Source organism: Meles meles, chromosome 14 (genome assembly GCF_922984935.1).
Source record: "Meles meles chromosome 14, mMelMel3.1 paternal haplotype, whole genome shotgun sequence".
Taxonomy (NCBI): domain Eukaryota; kingdom Metazoa; phylum Chordata; class Mammalia; order Carnivora; family Mustelidae; genus Meles; species Meles meles.
The window spans coordinates 2,544,750-2,557,957 of NC_060079.1; the positions used below are offsets into that span (position 1 = coordinate 2,544,750).

The 13,208-nt window shown below is 42.4% G+C and overlaps 1 protein-coding gene across 11 annotated transcripts in view; it reads right to left on the bottom strand.

Moving 5' to 3' along the window:
* The window catches only part of CENPJ (centromere protein J), an 87,931-nt gene that overhangs the window by 31,812 nt on the left and 42,911 nt on the right, over positions 1-13,208 (bottom strand). For 10 of the 11 annotated variants that reach the window (XM_045978224.1, XM_045978223.1, XM_045978218.1 and 7 more), the window contains 2 exons: positions 11,014-11,179; positions 3,951-4,193 (listed from right to left, as the gene is read on the bottom strand). In XM_045978224.1, coding sequence (XP_045834180.1) covers positions 3,951-4,193; positions 11,014-11,179 — 409 coding nt within the window. The remainder of the gene's footprint in view (positions 1-3,950; positions 4,194-11,013; positions 11,180-13,208) is intronic. The other variant, XM_045978225.1, reaches the window with a different exon arrangement.

Consider the following 13,208-nt stretch of genomic DNA (forward strand, 5'->3'; position numbering starts at 1 on the left):
AATCCATGTGTAACTTCTGACTCCCCCAAAATGTGACTACCAATAGCCTACTGTCGTCTGGAAGACATCCCAACGACATAAGCAGCGTATTAACACATACCCTATATGGCATATGTATTACACATTGTATTGTTACAATAAAGTCCACTAGAGCAAAAAAAGAAAAAAAAAAAGTTATTAAAATCTTAAGGAAGGGAGGGGCGCCTGGGTGGCTCAGTGGGTTAAAGCCTCTGCCTTCGGCTCGGGTCATGATCCCAGGGTCCTGGGATCGAGCCCCACATCGAGTTCTCTGCTCAGCAGGGAGCCTGCTTCCTCCTATCTCTCTGCCTGCCTCTCTGCCTACTTGAAATCTCTGTCTGTCAAATAAATAAATAAAATCTTTAAAAAAAAAAAAATCTTAAGGAAGGGAAAATATATTTACAGTGTTATACTCTATGTATTGAAAAAAATCTGCATAGAAGTGGACCTGCACAGTTCAAACACATGTGGTTCAAAGGTCAACTGTATATTCATTCTTCAAGTGAGGGGATAACAGACAACATAAAATAAGAGAGTCTTCTGTGAGATTAGCCAAAGAAGAAGGCAGGGAATCAGTATCAGCAAAACCCCTTTATCTCAACCTCTCCTGTGAGCACATCCCTTACCATCTTGCTGTCACTTTGAGCCCTAGCTCCCTCCTGAGATGATGACTCCCCATATCTCCCTTCCAGGGACAGAAGTTTCTCACCCTCAGAACTCACACCCCTAGGTTTGGGGTAGGGTAGAGGTCTTCCTTACTCCCTGTCACCACTTCTAACAAATCCCTCTCCTCCCTCACCACCCCTGCCCCAGCTTTGCATCTCACGTCCATGATTCAGCCACATGTACCCCTCGCCAGGAGATAACTCCACTGCCTTAGCTTCTGTTTCCTGACCTACTCCATCCTACATCAGTCATGCAGTCATTATCAATATCTGCAATTATCAGTAGCTGCAAAGATCTCAATTTCTAAGCCCTCAAAGCCAGAAAGTGCAGTGTTCTACAAAATGATTAGCCTGGTCTATTCAAAAAGCCAGGGCCATTTAATAAAATGCTCAAGTATTTAGCAGTAAGATGCCATGGTTTCTGCAATTAGCTTCAAATTAGGGCCAGCAAAACACATATACACAAGTGGTAAAATGTCAACAGTGGTCATATCTAGGTGACTATTCAGGTCACCTGATCATCATCATATTATTCTTTCAAATTTCTCTGTTTAGGGAAGCTGTTTTAATAAAATGGGAAGAGGCAAGAATTCCACTCTCTTCTGACTGCCATATCTTGTCCTTCTAACTTCTTCATCTAACACCCTAACTCCACCACAATGTGTACAACCTACAAGGTCCTACAATTCACTGATCCATACAGATTTGCTATGTCCCTCAAAACCCTAGAGCCTCACGCCCTTCTTCCGCAGCTTAAACCATGGTTCACTGCCGTCATTCTGGCTGCATATACGGTCGACTTCCCTGCCCCTCACTCACTCTGTGGTATTCACCTGGATGACCACACCTCTTATAAAATATAACTCTCCACCACCCTACAACCAAAAAGCTGAACAAGAAAATGATATAAACATTCTCACTTGAAATATATGATCTCTAACCTACACTGGTCCCCAAAGCAGCCCAGGAATCAGGCTACACTTCCTCAGTCCCTTTGCTTTCCACTCCCTTAGACGACGATGTCACACTTTCTCCCATCTACTTGAACCTCCTACACTTTTCTATCCTCTCTCAGCTGATGACCAAGCTTCCTACCTCACTGACAATGTGAAGGCATTAGGAGGGAACTTCCCAGCAGCAGGCACCACACATCAAGCCCAGAGTCCACACCTTCAACATTCTGCCACCACACGTGCTGTCCAGCCAAGTCCAGCCCCTCCCTTCAGTTCCTAAATCCCCTCCCCTCTCATTTATGAACATTGCTTCAACAATTCTCCCACGTTATCCTGCATCAGTATTTTCCTCTTTACTGAATCAATCCTACCAATACATAAACACTTAATTTTTACATTAAAAAAAAAAAAACTTTCCTTAGAGCCAACACCCCATCTCTTTACATTTACTGCAAAACCCCTCCACAAGGTTCTTAAACTCTATTTGAAACTTCTCATTGTCTTTCATCCAGTCAGGCTTTTATCTTCTATACATCCCTACCTGGTAAATCTAATGACTAATTTTCAGCCCTCGTCTAATTCAGCAGCAACTTTTGAAACCGCTGGCCAGTCTCTTCTCCTAGAAGTCCTTTCTTTTCTTGGCTTCCAGGACACCACTCTGGCCTCCTTTACTCTGTCTTCTCTGGTTAACCATTCTCCTCATCCCCCGTCTTCTCACACTCTGGCTCAGTGTGTGGATCTCTTCACTACCCACACTTTCAGCATTGGTGATCTCTGCCAGCCCAAAGCTTTTACCACACATCCTGATGAACCCCAAGCTTCTAGCTCCAACCTAACCTTCTCCTGATATGTGCATAGCTGCCCAAGTAACGTCTCCACATTTTCAAACTTCTCCGCAGGCATTTCAAACTTACCCTGTCTAAACCTGAGATCCTAATATCCGTGCCCCCAAGAAAAACATGTTCTCTTCTTGCTGTCTTACGATAGATGGAAACTCTAGTATGCCAAAACACTCTACTACGCTTGGAAACTGTAATCCTGACTCCTTCCTTGCTGTCATACCCCATATCCAGCTCATCAGTAAATCCTGTCCATTTCTCAGCCCTCCACTGCTTCTCCCCTAGTCTTAAGCCACTATTCTCTCTGGTGTGAATTACTCCAATGGTCTCCTAATTGGTGTTCCCAATTGTGTCTATGCCCCTCCACTCCCTGTTCAGTCTACAGTAGACAGCAGACAAGGTACGCTTACTAAAACAAAAGATTAAGTCAACTCCAATCACAGCCCTTTGGGGGGGTCCCCTTCTCAGAGGAAACACCCAAGGGCTTACAGGAACTGATGAAGGCCTAATGAACCTGGCACCCAATTTCTCCTGTCCCATCTCCGATTGCATCCCCTACCATTCTCCCCATTACTACCCTGCAGCTCCACCAGCCTCAGCCATGCTCATGCACAGGCCCACGAGGCAGACAGCCTCTGGGCCTCAGGCTCCTCTACGGGCTCTACTCTCACCCAGGCACCACTTTATTATATTTATATTTAAAACATAATAATTATATATATTTAAATTAATATATTCAATATATTTAACACTGTGGGCCATTACTCAAATGTCACTTTCTCAGTAAGGCTTTCCTTGGCCATCCTATCTAAAACAGCAACACCCCCCACCCCAACGGTTATCATCCCCTTTTCCTGCTTTTTCTCCTTGGTTTTTGTCACTATATAACACACCATATATTTTATTATTTATCTTCTTTATAGATCTTCCACCATTAGAATAAAAATTCCAAGAGGGCAAGGAATTTCACCTATTTTGTTAATTGCTTTAGTCCCAGTGCCCAAAATCAGTGTCTGGCACATGATAATTGTGAATATAGATGAATGAAAGACTAATTATTTGATTTAAAAGGTTCATATGCATGTGACTCACTGCAAGAAAAACTTCACTCTTTTAACTAAGATTATCTGCCTATTCTTAAAAGAATTCTAAAAATGAATTTGAAAACTGCAAAGCAATGCTCAAAAGAATTGTTCAACTGTGGTAAAATATACATAATGTTCACCGTCCTAACCACTGTTAAGTGTATAGATCAGCAACACGAGGCACATACACACGAGGTGCACCCTCACACCCACCCAGCTCCAGTACTCTTTTCCTCTTGCAAAACTGAAACTCTGTTCCCATTAAACAGCAACTCCCCATTCCCACCCCCCACCCCCAGCCCTAGCAAATACCCTCTAGGTTTCAGGTCTATAAATTGGAGCACTCAGATATTTAACATACTGACTTGACGAAACCAGCTTCAAACCTACCATGGACCCATCTCTTTTCGTGGAAGTCACACAGGGACCCATCCTGATGCTGCTCTCAGTAGCTTCTGCTTTCTTCCAGGCATCAAGTCGGAACCTTTCCATCACTTTTATTTCTTCCCTGAGGTCTGTGTTCTCTCTGACCAACATTTCTATCTGGCTTCTAAGACGGCCTTGTGTACTTGACCATTTTGCTTCCTTTCTTTTCAAATCTTCCTGTAAATCTGCTATCTGCTGTTTCAAAGCCTCTCAAAAAAAAAAAAAAAAGAAAAAAGAAATACTAGGATTAAAACAATGCAATAGTAGAAAAGAGACACACCAACAAAATAGAAGTGCTGGCCTAGCACAGAGAATAGAAAAGGGAAAGCTTGGTCAATCACATTTCAAAAATAACAAGTTTTTCATGAAAGGGACTGGGGTTCAGGTTAGAGCCTCACCTTATACCATCAACAAAACTGATTCCAGAAGGAGGCAGGCACCACTTAGGAGTCACTGCAATAACACTGCCATGAGGTAATAAAGGTCTATACTAAGCTATTAACTGAAGAAGAGAGATAAATAGGGGATTATCTGGTAAAGAAAAAATTAAGAGGAATTTATGACTAATTAAAGGAAGAGTTAGGTAAACGGATGAATAAGATTCAAAGTCAAAACTATCAGTCCTGAAAACAGATTCTACTTAGAATTCATGAGAAGAAATTGGTTTTAAGAAAATGATCTGTTTCGGGGAGCCTAGGTGGCTCAGTGGGTTGAGCCTCTGCCTTTGGCTCAGGGTCCTGGGATAGAGTTCTGCGTCAGGCTCTCTGCTTGGCAGGGGGTCTGCTTCCCCCATTCCCTCTGTCCGCCTCTCTGCCTATTTGTGATCTCTCTCTCTCTCTGTCAAATAAATAAATAAATAAATCTTTGAAAAAAAAGAAAGAAAGAAAGAAAATGCTCTGTTTCAGACGTACTAAATGAAGTGTGAAGAAAGAAACTCCCGGAAATGTCTAGAAGCAATGTCCAATTACACAAAAATTGAGATTAATGTCAGAACTAAGGAAAAACTAGTCACCTACATGGCTCATGTGGGTGCAAGATATGGGGAGTGCCTGGGAGCAGAGGCAAGGGGCATGGGCGAAAGCAAGACCTCATTAATCATCACCTGAGAACTGACCTGATGTGAGCCTAAAGGCAGTGAGAAGCCCTAAGCAGCTCATTAATACATATGTAAAACTTGACATCCATCCATTCTCACGTAAGCCCCATGACTGCCAAAAAGCAACCAGGAGACAGGAAGAGACTAGGGCTCGAAGGACCTCCCTTGGGGTGGTGGTCACATCACAGGGAGCATGGACTCTGGGTTTGGGTGACAGATCAGGGCTCAAATCCCAGTTCTGTGTCTTAAAAGCTCTTGAAACAAGGTATTAACCTCCCTGAACACCAGCCTCCCTATTTATAAAATTGTGGAGTATAACCAATAAATGAGCGATTTCTAACTGGTAAACATTATCATCATGTGGCAAAGAGACTTATTAATACCAAAATGGTAACACAGAAGTCTAAATCGGTTAAGAATTCAAAAGCAGGGGTGCCTGGGTGGCTCAGTGAGTTAAGCCACTGCCTTCGGCTCAGGTCATGATCTCAGGGTCCTGGGATCGAGTCCCGCATCGGGCTCTCTGCTCAGCAGGGAGCCTGCTTCCCTCTCTCTCTCTCTGCCTGCCTCTCTATCTACTTGTGATCTCTCTCTGTCAAATAAATAAATAAAATCTTAAAAAAAAAAAAAAAAGAATTCAAAAGCAAATAAGCCAAACAGAGAAAGACAAATACTGTATGGTATCACTTACATGTGAAATCATCGAGAAAATAAGAAAAAAGCCAATTTCATAGAAATAACCGAACGGTGCTTGCCATGGGCTGGGGGATAGGGAAATGGGGAGATAGAAACCCTGTTATAAGCCGAGTAAGTTCCGAGGAGCAGCATATGACAGGGTGACTACAGTCGCAGCACAGCGCTATACCCCGACAGCAAATGCAGCCGAGAGCAATCCCTAAGCATTCTCAGCACACACGCCCACACAGAGTCAACTATGTCAGGTGATGGATGTTACCATCTTGATCTTGCTATGTATATACATATATAAAATCATCACACTGTCCATTTTAAATATATAGTCTGTTTTTCAATTATTCCTCAACAAGGTTAAAAAAGTTATCCAACAGCAATTAATATTTATAAAACACCTACTATCAGGTACTGTTCTGGGTCCCTGGAATACAAAGAACAAAAAGATTGCAGGGAGAGTTGTGTGGAAGGTGCCAGGCCCTAGGGAAGAAAAGGCAAGGGAGGCAGAAGAAAGCAGTGTTGCGGGGAAGGGAGGCTGCAGTACACACCACCGCAGATCTCACTGAATCGAGACCTGAAGGAGGCTCAGAATGAGCCCTGTGGCTCTTCTGGGAAAGAGCACCAGCAGTGATACACCAGGGAGGAGAGTGCCTGGGTACAGTCGCAGAACAGCAAGCAGGCTAGTGAGCTGGGGCAGAATGCATGACACAGAGGAGGAGATGGCATGGAAAAGGTGAAAGAACACCAGATCATACAGGAACTTGAGGCTGTAAGGACTGTGGCTCTAACTATAAGAAAAAAGTGGAGCCATTAAAGGGCTACCGGCAGAGAGAGAGGAGACCTGGCGTCTTTCCAGAAGAATCACTGGCTGCTACCTGGTAAACAACCCATGGAAAAGACAGGGCGGGAGCAGAGCTGTGCCAGCCAGTCCTTGAACTCAGAGATGGCAGCTCAAGTCTGGGTACGTTTCTGACAGATGAGCATGTAGTATGGGAGAAAGAGAAGTGAACAATCCCAGGTTTCTGGCCTGAGCATGTGGGAAGTCAGGGACACTGCCACCTGAGATGGAGAAGGCTAGGGAAGGGAAGTTCAGAAGTTCATTTGGAGACAGAGGGAGGTGAAATATCCAGTAGCTAGTCAGACCAGATCAGCACATCCAGCGGGTCCAGGCCAGGATTTAAATCTGTAAGTCTTTAGCATGTAAATCCCAACTGAACGCATGAAACTAGAGAAGATCATCAAAGAAGGACAGAACCTCCTCCCTGCTGGCTGGCCTCCATCATTAAGTTAAAGAGGAGGAAAAAGCCAAAGAGGACAAGGCAAGGCATCAATCAGGTAAGGGGAAAACCCAGAGCATCAGGTATCCATCCAGCGAGTCAAAGTCAAACGGAGTCAAACGAACGAAAGTGCTGATGGGGAGTCGCATGCTGCTGACAGCCAAGTCACACGAGGACCAAGAGCTCCCCCATCAGGGAGAGACTGGGAACCGCAATAGGGGCAGTTTCAAAGAAGTGGTGTGGAGGGAAGCATGTTGTAGACCAAACAGGAGCTGAGATGAAAGACAGTGAAACAGACAACACTTTCAAGGAGTTTTGCTACAAAGAAACATGGTTGTGACCGAAGGAGTATGGGGCAAGAGAGATTTTAAGAAGTAACAGCAAGTGGGTACAGTGATGGCAAGATTCAGTAGGGTGGAAATGGATGGTATTAGAGAAACAAGAAATGCTGGAGCAGGGCTGTAGGTGGTGAAGGGGTGAGACCTGGTACAAAAGCAGGACTTCCCCATAAGCATGGACCTTCTCCCCATTAAATTTTTCATCCAACTAAACCAAGTATTATGGGCACAAAGATGAAAAAGGTAGGAAATGCCAGGCTTATAGTTTTGACAACAAAATAAGATGGCTTGAGAAAAAGGGAGTAAAGGATACACTTATAGAAATGACTAGAGTAACTGTCCCTGGGGTTTAAGGACATAAGAGGTGAAGGAAACCAATGAATTGGAAGGTCCTAAAGGGGTCAAAAGAATAGAATTATAGAGGGAGTGACACATATTAATACACTTGGTCAAAAGGACTACAAAATAGGATTTAAAGTAACGCGAGAAGGAATATGTGTGAAGAAAAGAAAGAGAAGGGGTCAGTATAAAAAAGATATGCAGAAGATAAAGTCAAAAGAAACTATTACTGATGGAATTTGAAGGTGGAAAAGGTCTAGACCTCTTTTTATCACAGGTGTGAATGGTAAAAAGTCAGAAGAAAAGGCAGATTTAGTAGGAATAAGGTAAGTTAAATTGGAAACATCCAAACAGAGCTAACCAGTTCACTACATAGCACCTCATAGATCCTGGTCCCTCAATTACCTTCTGAATGAAGAAACAGATACACATGTTGGTAACTCAGCAGAGATCTGACTGAACATCAACGTGTAAATGGTCAATGAAAATTCACTGCATAAAAATTGGAATAATGTTATATGATTGAGATGAAAGAATCAGTGTGAACTCATGACTTCAGGAAGTCATCACCCTTCCCCAGCTGTGTACTCTGACAGGCACCAAGAGCAAGGATACCACTGCCATTGACCACCAATCCTCATAAGACTTCCTAGTAGTAAGACAATAGGGCTCCCTAGACAGTGGATGATTCCAGATCTGGGGTAGGCTGAAGAAAAACAAAAGCAAAAACCAGGTCATCTGAAATAACCAGTTGTTAGAGAAAGCAGAGATAATTTCAACCATCTAAGGGCAAGGGCAAAGCTGAAGGACAAGGAAGCTGATGTACATACAGGGCTCCCACTGGCCAAATTGGGGCCACTTGATTATCAAAAAGGAAATTTTTGTAATAAATTAGAGTAACTTGAGTCTGTAAAAGGCCATAAATCAGTAATGATGAATATAAATTCCAGGAGGGCAGAAATGTCTTCTTCAACAACAATTCCCCAATGCTCATCATAAAGGGTTCTCAAATCAATGAGCCGAAAGAATGAACATCCAAAAGAAAAGAGTTAATATTTTCAAAAACTATAATATAAAAGAAGGTTGAATATACCATCTCTATTCTTTTAATGATTTAGTAAGTAGAAGAGCAGCAATAAATATAGGTTTGTTTTTATTACATATATATTTCTTAAAGTCATACTTGCATAGTGTAAAAAAAAGAGGAAGTGTAACAAAAACAGAAAGAAATAATGAATACCCATGGCCACACACAATAATCAAGTTTGAAAAGGGTCTAATGCTTAAATCAACACTATCAAAGTACAAAGAGCATTCAGGAATGACTTCCAAAACTATGAAATAGATTGTTAATGTCTAACATACTAGATTCAATAAACTAAGCATTAAACAAAAACGTAACAGCATATGTTTCTTCCCACAAAAATAGATTTAAAGACCTTGGTCGACATGGCAAGTTATCACAACTTAAGTCTGGGTTTGCAGATGAGCTTTCTCAAGGAAGGTATACTACATGAGAGGGGAGAAAGCAGAGACTGAAACTCAAAAATTCTAGTATTTACTTTTATTTATTTATTTTTTTGAAGTAGGCTCCATACCTAGTATGGAGCCCAATGCAGGGCTTTGAACTCACAATGGAGATCAAGACCTGAGCTGAGATCAACAGCTGGACGCTTAACCAACTGAGCCACCCAGGCGCCCCCAAAATACTAGTATCTAAAATATGGAAGAGTTTGTACTTTATACCATAAGCAATGGAGAGTCTTTTAAAATTTTTTTCTTTGGGGGGCACCTGGGTGGCTCAGTGGGTTAAGCCTCTGCTTCGGCTCAGGTCATGATCTCGGGGTCCTGGGATCGAGGCCCACATCGGGCTCTCTGCTCAGCTGGGAGCCTGCTTTCTCCTCTCTCTCTGCCTGTCTCTCTGCCTACTTGTGATCTCTGTCAAATAAAAAATAAATAAATAAAATAAAATTTTAAAATTTTTTCTTTGGTAAACTGAAGTTTTACTTGTTTGTTTTTTAAGATTTTACTTATTTGAGAGAGAGAGAATAAGCAAGAGCGAGCAGAGCAAGAAGGGGCAGAGGCAGAGGGAGAAGCAGGGAGCCTGATGAGGGCTCAATCCCAGGACTCCAGGATCATGACCTGAGCCAAAGGCAGATGCTTAACTGATTGAGCTACCCAGGCGCCACTAAAGTATTACTTGTAATGAAATTTCAGTATGTTCGTGTTTTCTTTGTACTTAGCCCTTTGTGCCCTCTTAGAAATTTTTGCATACGCCAATGTCACAAATATATTCACCTTTTTTTTTTCTAGAAAGTTGAGTTTTAGCTAGAACTTAGTTATTTTTATTTATTTTAAAGATTTATTTACTTTTATTTTAGAGAGAGAGTGAAAGAGAGCGTGGGGGGAGGGACAGAGAGAGATGAAGAGAGAAACTAGAATGGACTCCACGCAAAGTATGGAGCCTGATGTGGAACTCAATCTCAGGATCTGAGCCAAAACCAAGAGTCGGGATGCTTAACCGACTGAGCCACCCAGGTGCCCCTGCAGTAGTTATTTTTAACTACTACATTCCTCTGATTATGTCCATTCTAACTTTGAAATGAAGAGGACTGATCACTGGCCTATCAGTTGATAAGTTTAAAAATTAAACACCTACTTAGTGTATAAATGACTGGCAATAACAGTACTGGTGTAAGGGGTACTGGTCAGATCGACACAACATGATGCTGGTGAATTTCCAACTCTTGGTTTCTTAATTCATCCATGGCATTACTGTAGTCTTTTTTTTTTTTTTTTTGGAAGCCTCTACTAAGAAAAGAACTGATATATCTTGTTCTTTAAAAGTCAGACTACAAAAGAATGTTCCTCATGCCGTCTCAGACCGATAACTTACTGAGTCAATGGATGATTAATAAAGTGATACCCAGGGTCCCCTGGGTGGCTCAGCTGGTTAAGCATCTGACTCTGGATTTCAGATCAGATCACGATCTCAGGGTCCTGAAATTGAGCCCCACGTTGGGCTCCACACTCAGCAGGGAATCTGCTTAAGGAATTGCTTCCTATCCCTCTGCCCCTCTCCCTGCTCTCAAATAAATAAATAAATCTTTTTAAAAAAATGTTTAAAAAAACTGACACCCCATTTCTCTTTGACACATCACTCTGATATTCCTACAAACTCTGATATTCCAGGGCCTAAGGGAGGAGAGGAAGGGACAGCCCTCCTACTGTGTGCCCCACAACACTCGGACAAACATATCACGTAAGTCTAACATAAAGAACAGGCATACCTGTATTTCTTCACGTTCTTTTTTATCAGGAAAAGTTCTTGCAACTGTAGTATACTTTTCAAAAACTTTGCGTTCCTTTTGTAGCTTCCTCATTTCCTCCTTTTTAAACTCTTCTATTCGAGCCAATTCTTTTGCTTTCTGTTGTTCAAAGTCAGTAATTTCTTTCCTAAAATGACCAAACCACATTATCATTTAAAGGGACCATCTTAATGGAGTAATCCACATGTCATATGAAATGGAACATCAGTGACAGCCTGGAATGGAGGAGCTGCTGGGCTTGGTGAATCCATCTTCAATCCATAGTACTGAAATAACTGTCAGTTAACTCCATAAAGCATTCCTCCAACAAATATTCACTGAGCACCTACTATGACTCAAGCACCACCCTGGGTACTGGAGAAACCAGTGAAAAAATAAACACCCTTACTCCCATGGAGCTTCTCATTCTAATGAAGAGACAGACAAACAAGATAAAATATATGGCATATTAGAAGGAGAAAAATAATGCAAAGAATAAGAGTAAGAAGTATCAAGGAGATTGAAATTATGGATGAGGTCATCTTGCTGAGATAATATTTTACGTAAAACCTTGTGTTGGAGAGGTTGTGGAGAAAGGGGAACCCTCTTACACTGTTGGTGGGAATGCAAGTTGGTGTAGCCACTTTGGAGAACAGTGTGGAGATTCCTCAAGAAATTAAGAATAGAGCTTCCCTATGACCCTGCAATTGCACTGCTGGGTATTTACCCCAAAGATACAGATGTAGTGAAAAGAAGAGCCATCTGTACCCCAATGTTTATAGCAGCAATGGCCACAGTGGCCAAACTGTGGAAAGAACCAAGATGCCCTTCAACGGACGAATGGATAAGGAAGACGTAGTACACATACACGATGGAGTATTATGTCTCCATCAGAAAGGATGAATACCCAACTTTTGTAGCAACATGGATGGGACTGGAAGAGATTATGCTGAGGGAAATAAGTGAAGCAGAGAGAGTCAAGTATCATATGGTTTCACTTATTTGTGGAGCATAACAAAGAACATGGAGGACATGGGGAGATGGAGAGGAAAAGGTAGTTGAGGGAAATTGGAAGGGGAGATGAACCATGAGTACTATGGACTCTGAAAAACAACCTGAGGGTTTTGAAGGGGCGGGGGATGGGTGGTTGGGGAACCAGGTGGTGGGTAAATAGAGAGGGCACGTATTGCATGGAGCACTGGATGTGGTGCAAAAACAATGAATACTGTTACGCTGAAAATAAATTTAAAATAATAATAATAATAATAAAATCTAAAAAAAAAAAATATTTTACGTAAAACCTGAAGGAACTGAAAAAACAGCCATAAGGATATCTGGACAAAACAGTTCAGAAAGAGGGAACACCATATGCAAAAGCCCTGAGGTAGGAATATGCCTGATGCGGTCAAAGATTATAGGAGGCCAGGGTGGATAAAACAAAGTTGAAACAGAAAAGTAGGAAAAAGTATCAAAAAATAAAACAGAGAGCCAAATGAATTAGGGTCTAATAGACCAGTGTGAGGACTTGGTGTCTTAGCTTAGGAGAATACTGATCAGAGGAACTATCATAACCCAGGTGTGTTCTGATGTTCTGTTAAGAGCACAGGGAGAGGGACATATCAAGATGGTGAAACAAGAGGTCACAGCTCACATCTCTTTACACAAAAAACAAGCTGACAGCCAATCACAGATAAAAGTACCTTTGTGGGAGCTCTACCATCAGATAGGAGGTTGAGAAATCCCAAGCCCATCTGCCAAACCCATCTGTGTCCCTGGTAACAGGCCCACAGACCTCAGTTGTAACTATAAAATGTGAAACAGTCCTGTAACGTGGCTCTAGCCACGAGCATCATGGTACTGGAGGCAGTCCTGCTCACCTAAGGGCCCAGCAGGAGGATGCTCAAAAACCTGGCAGGAGTCACACCCATTCTCACCCTGGTAACAGACCCACTGTCTGCACACTCACCAGCAGACCTGGAAGCAGCCCCATGGCTAGCTTCAGCACTGCTGGACTGTAGTCCTACAAGCAATCCTGTCCAACTGGTGATCTAGCAGGAACTACATCCATCATGCCCCTGTTATGAGACCCGCCAATATGCCTGGGCGGCTCAGTTGGTTAAGCAACTCAGGTCATGATCCTAGAATCCCAGGATTGAGTTCCTCCCTGCTCAGTAGGG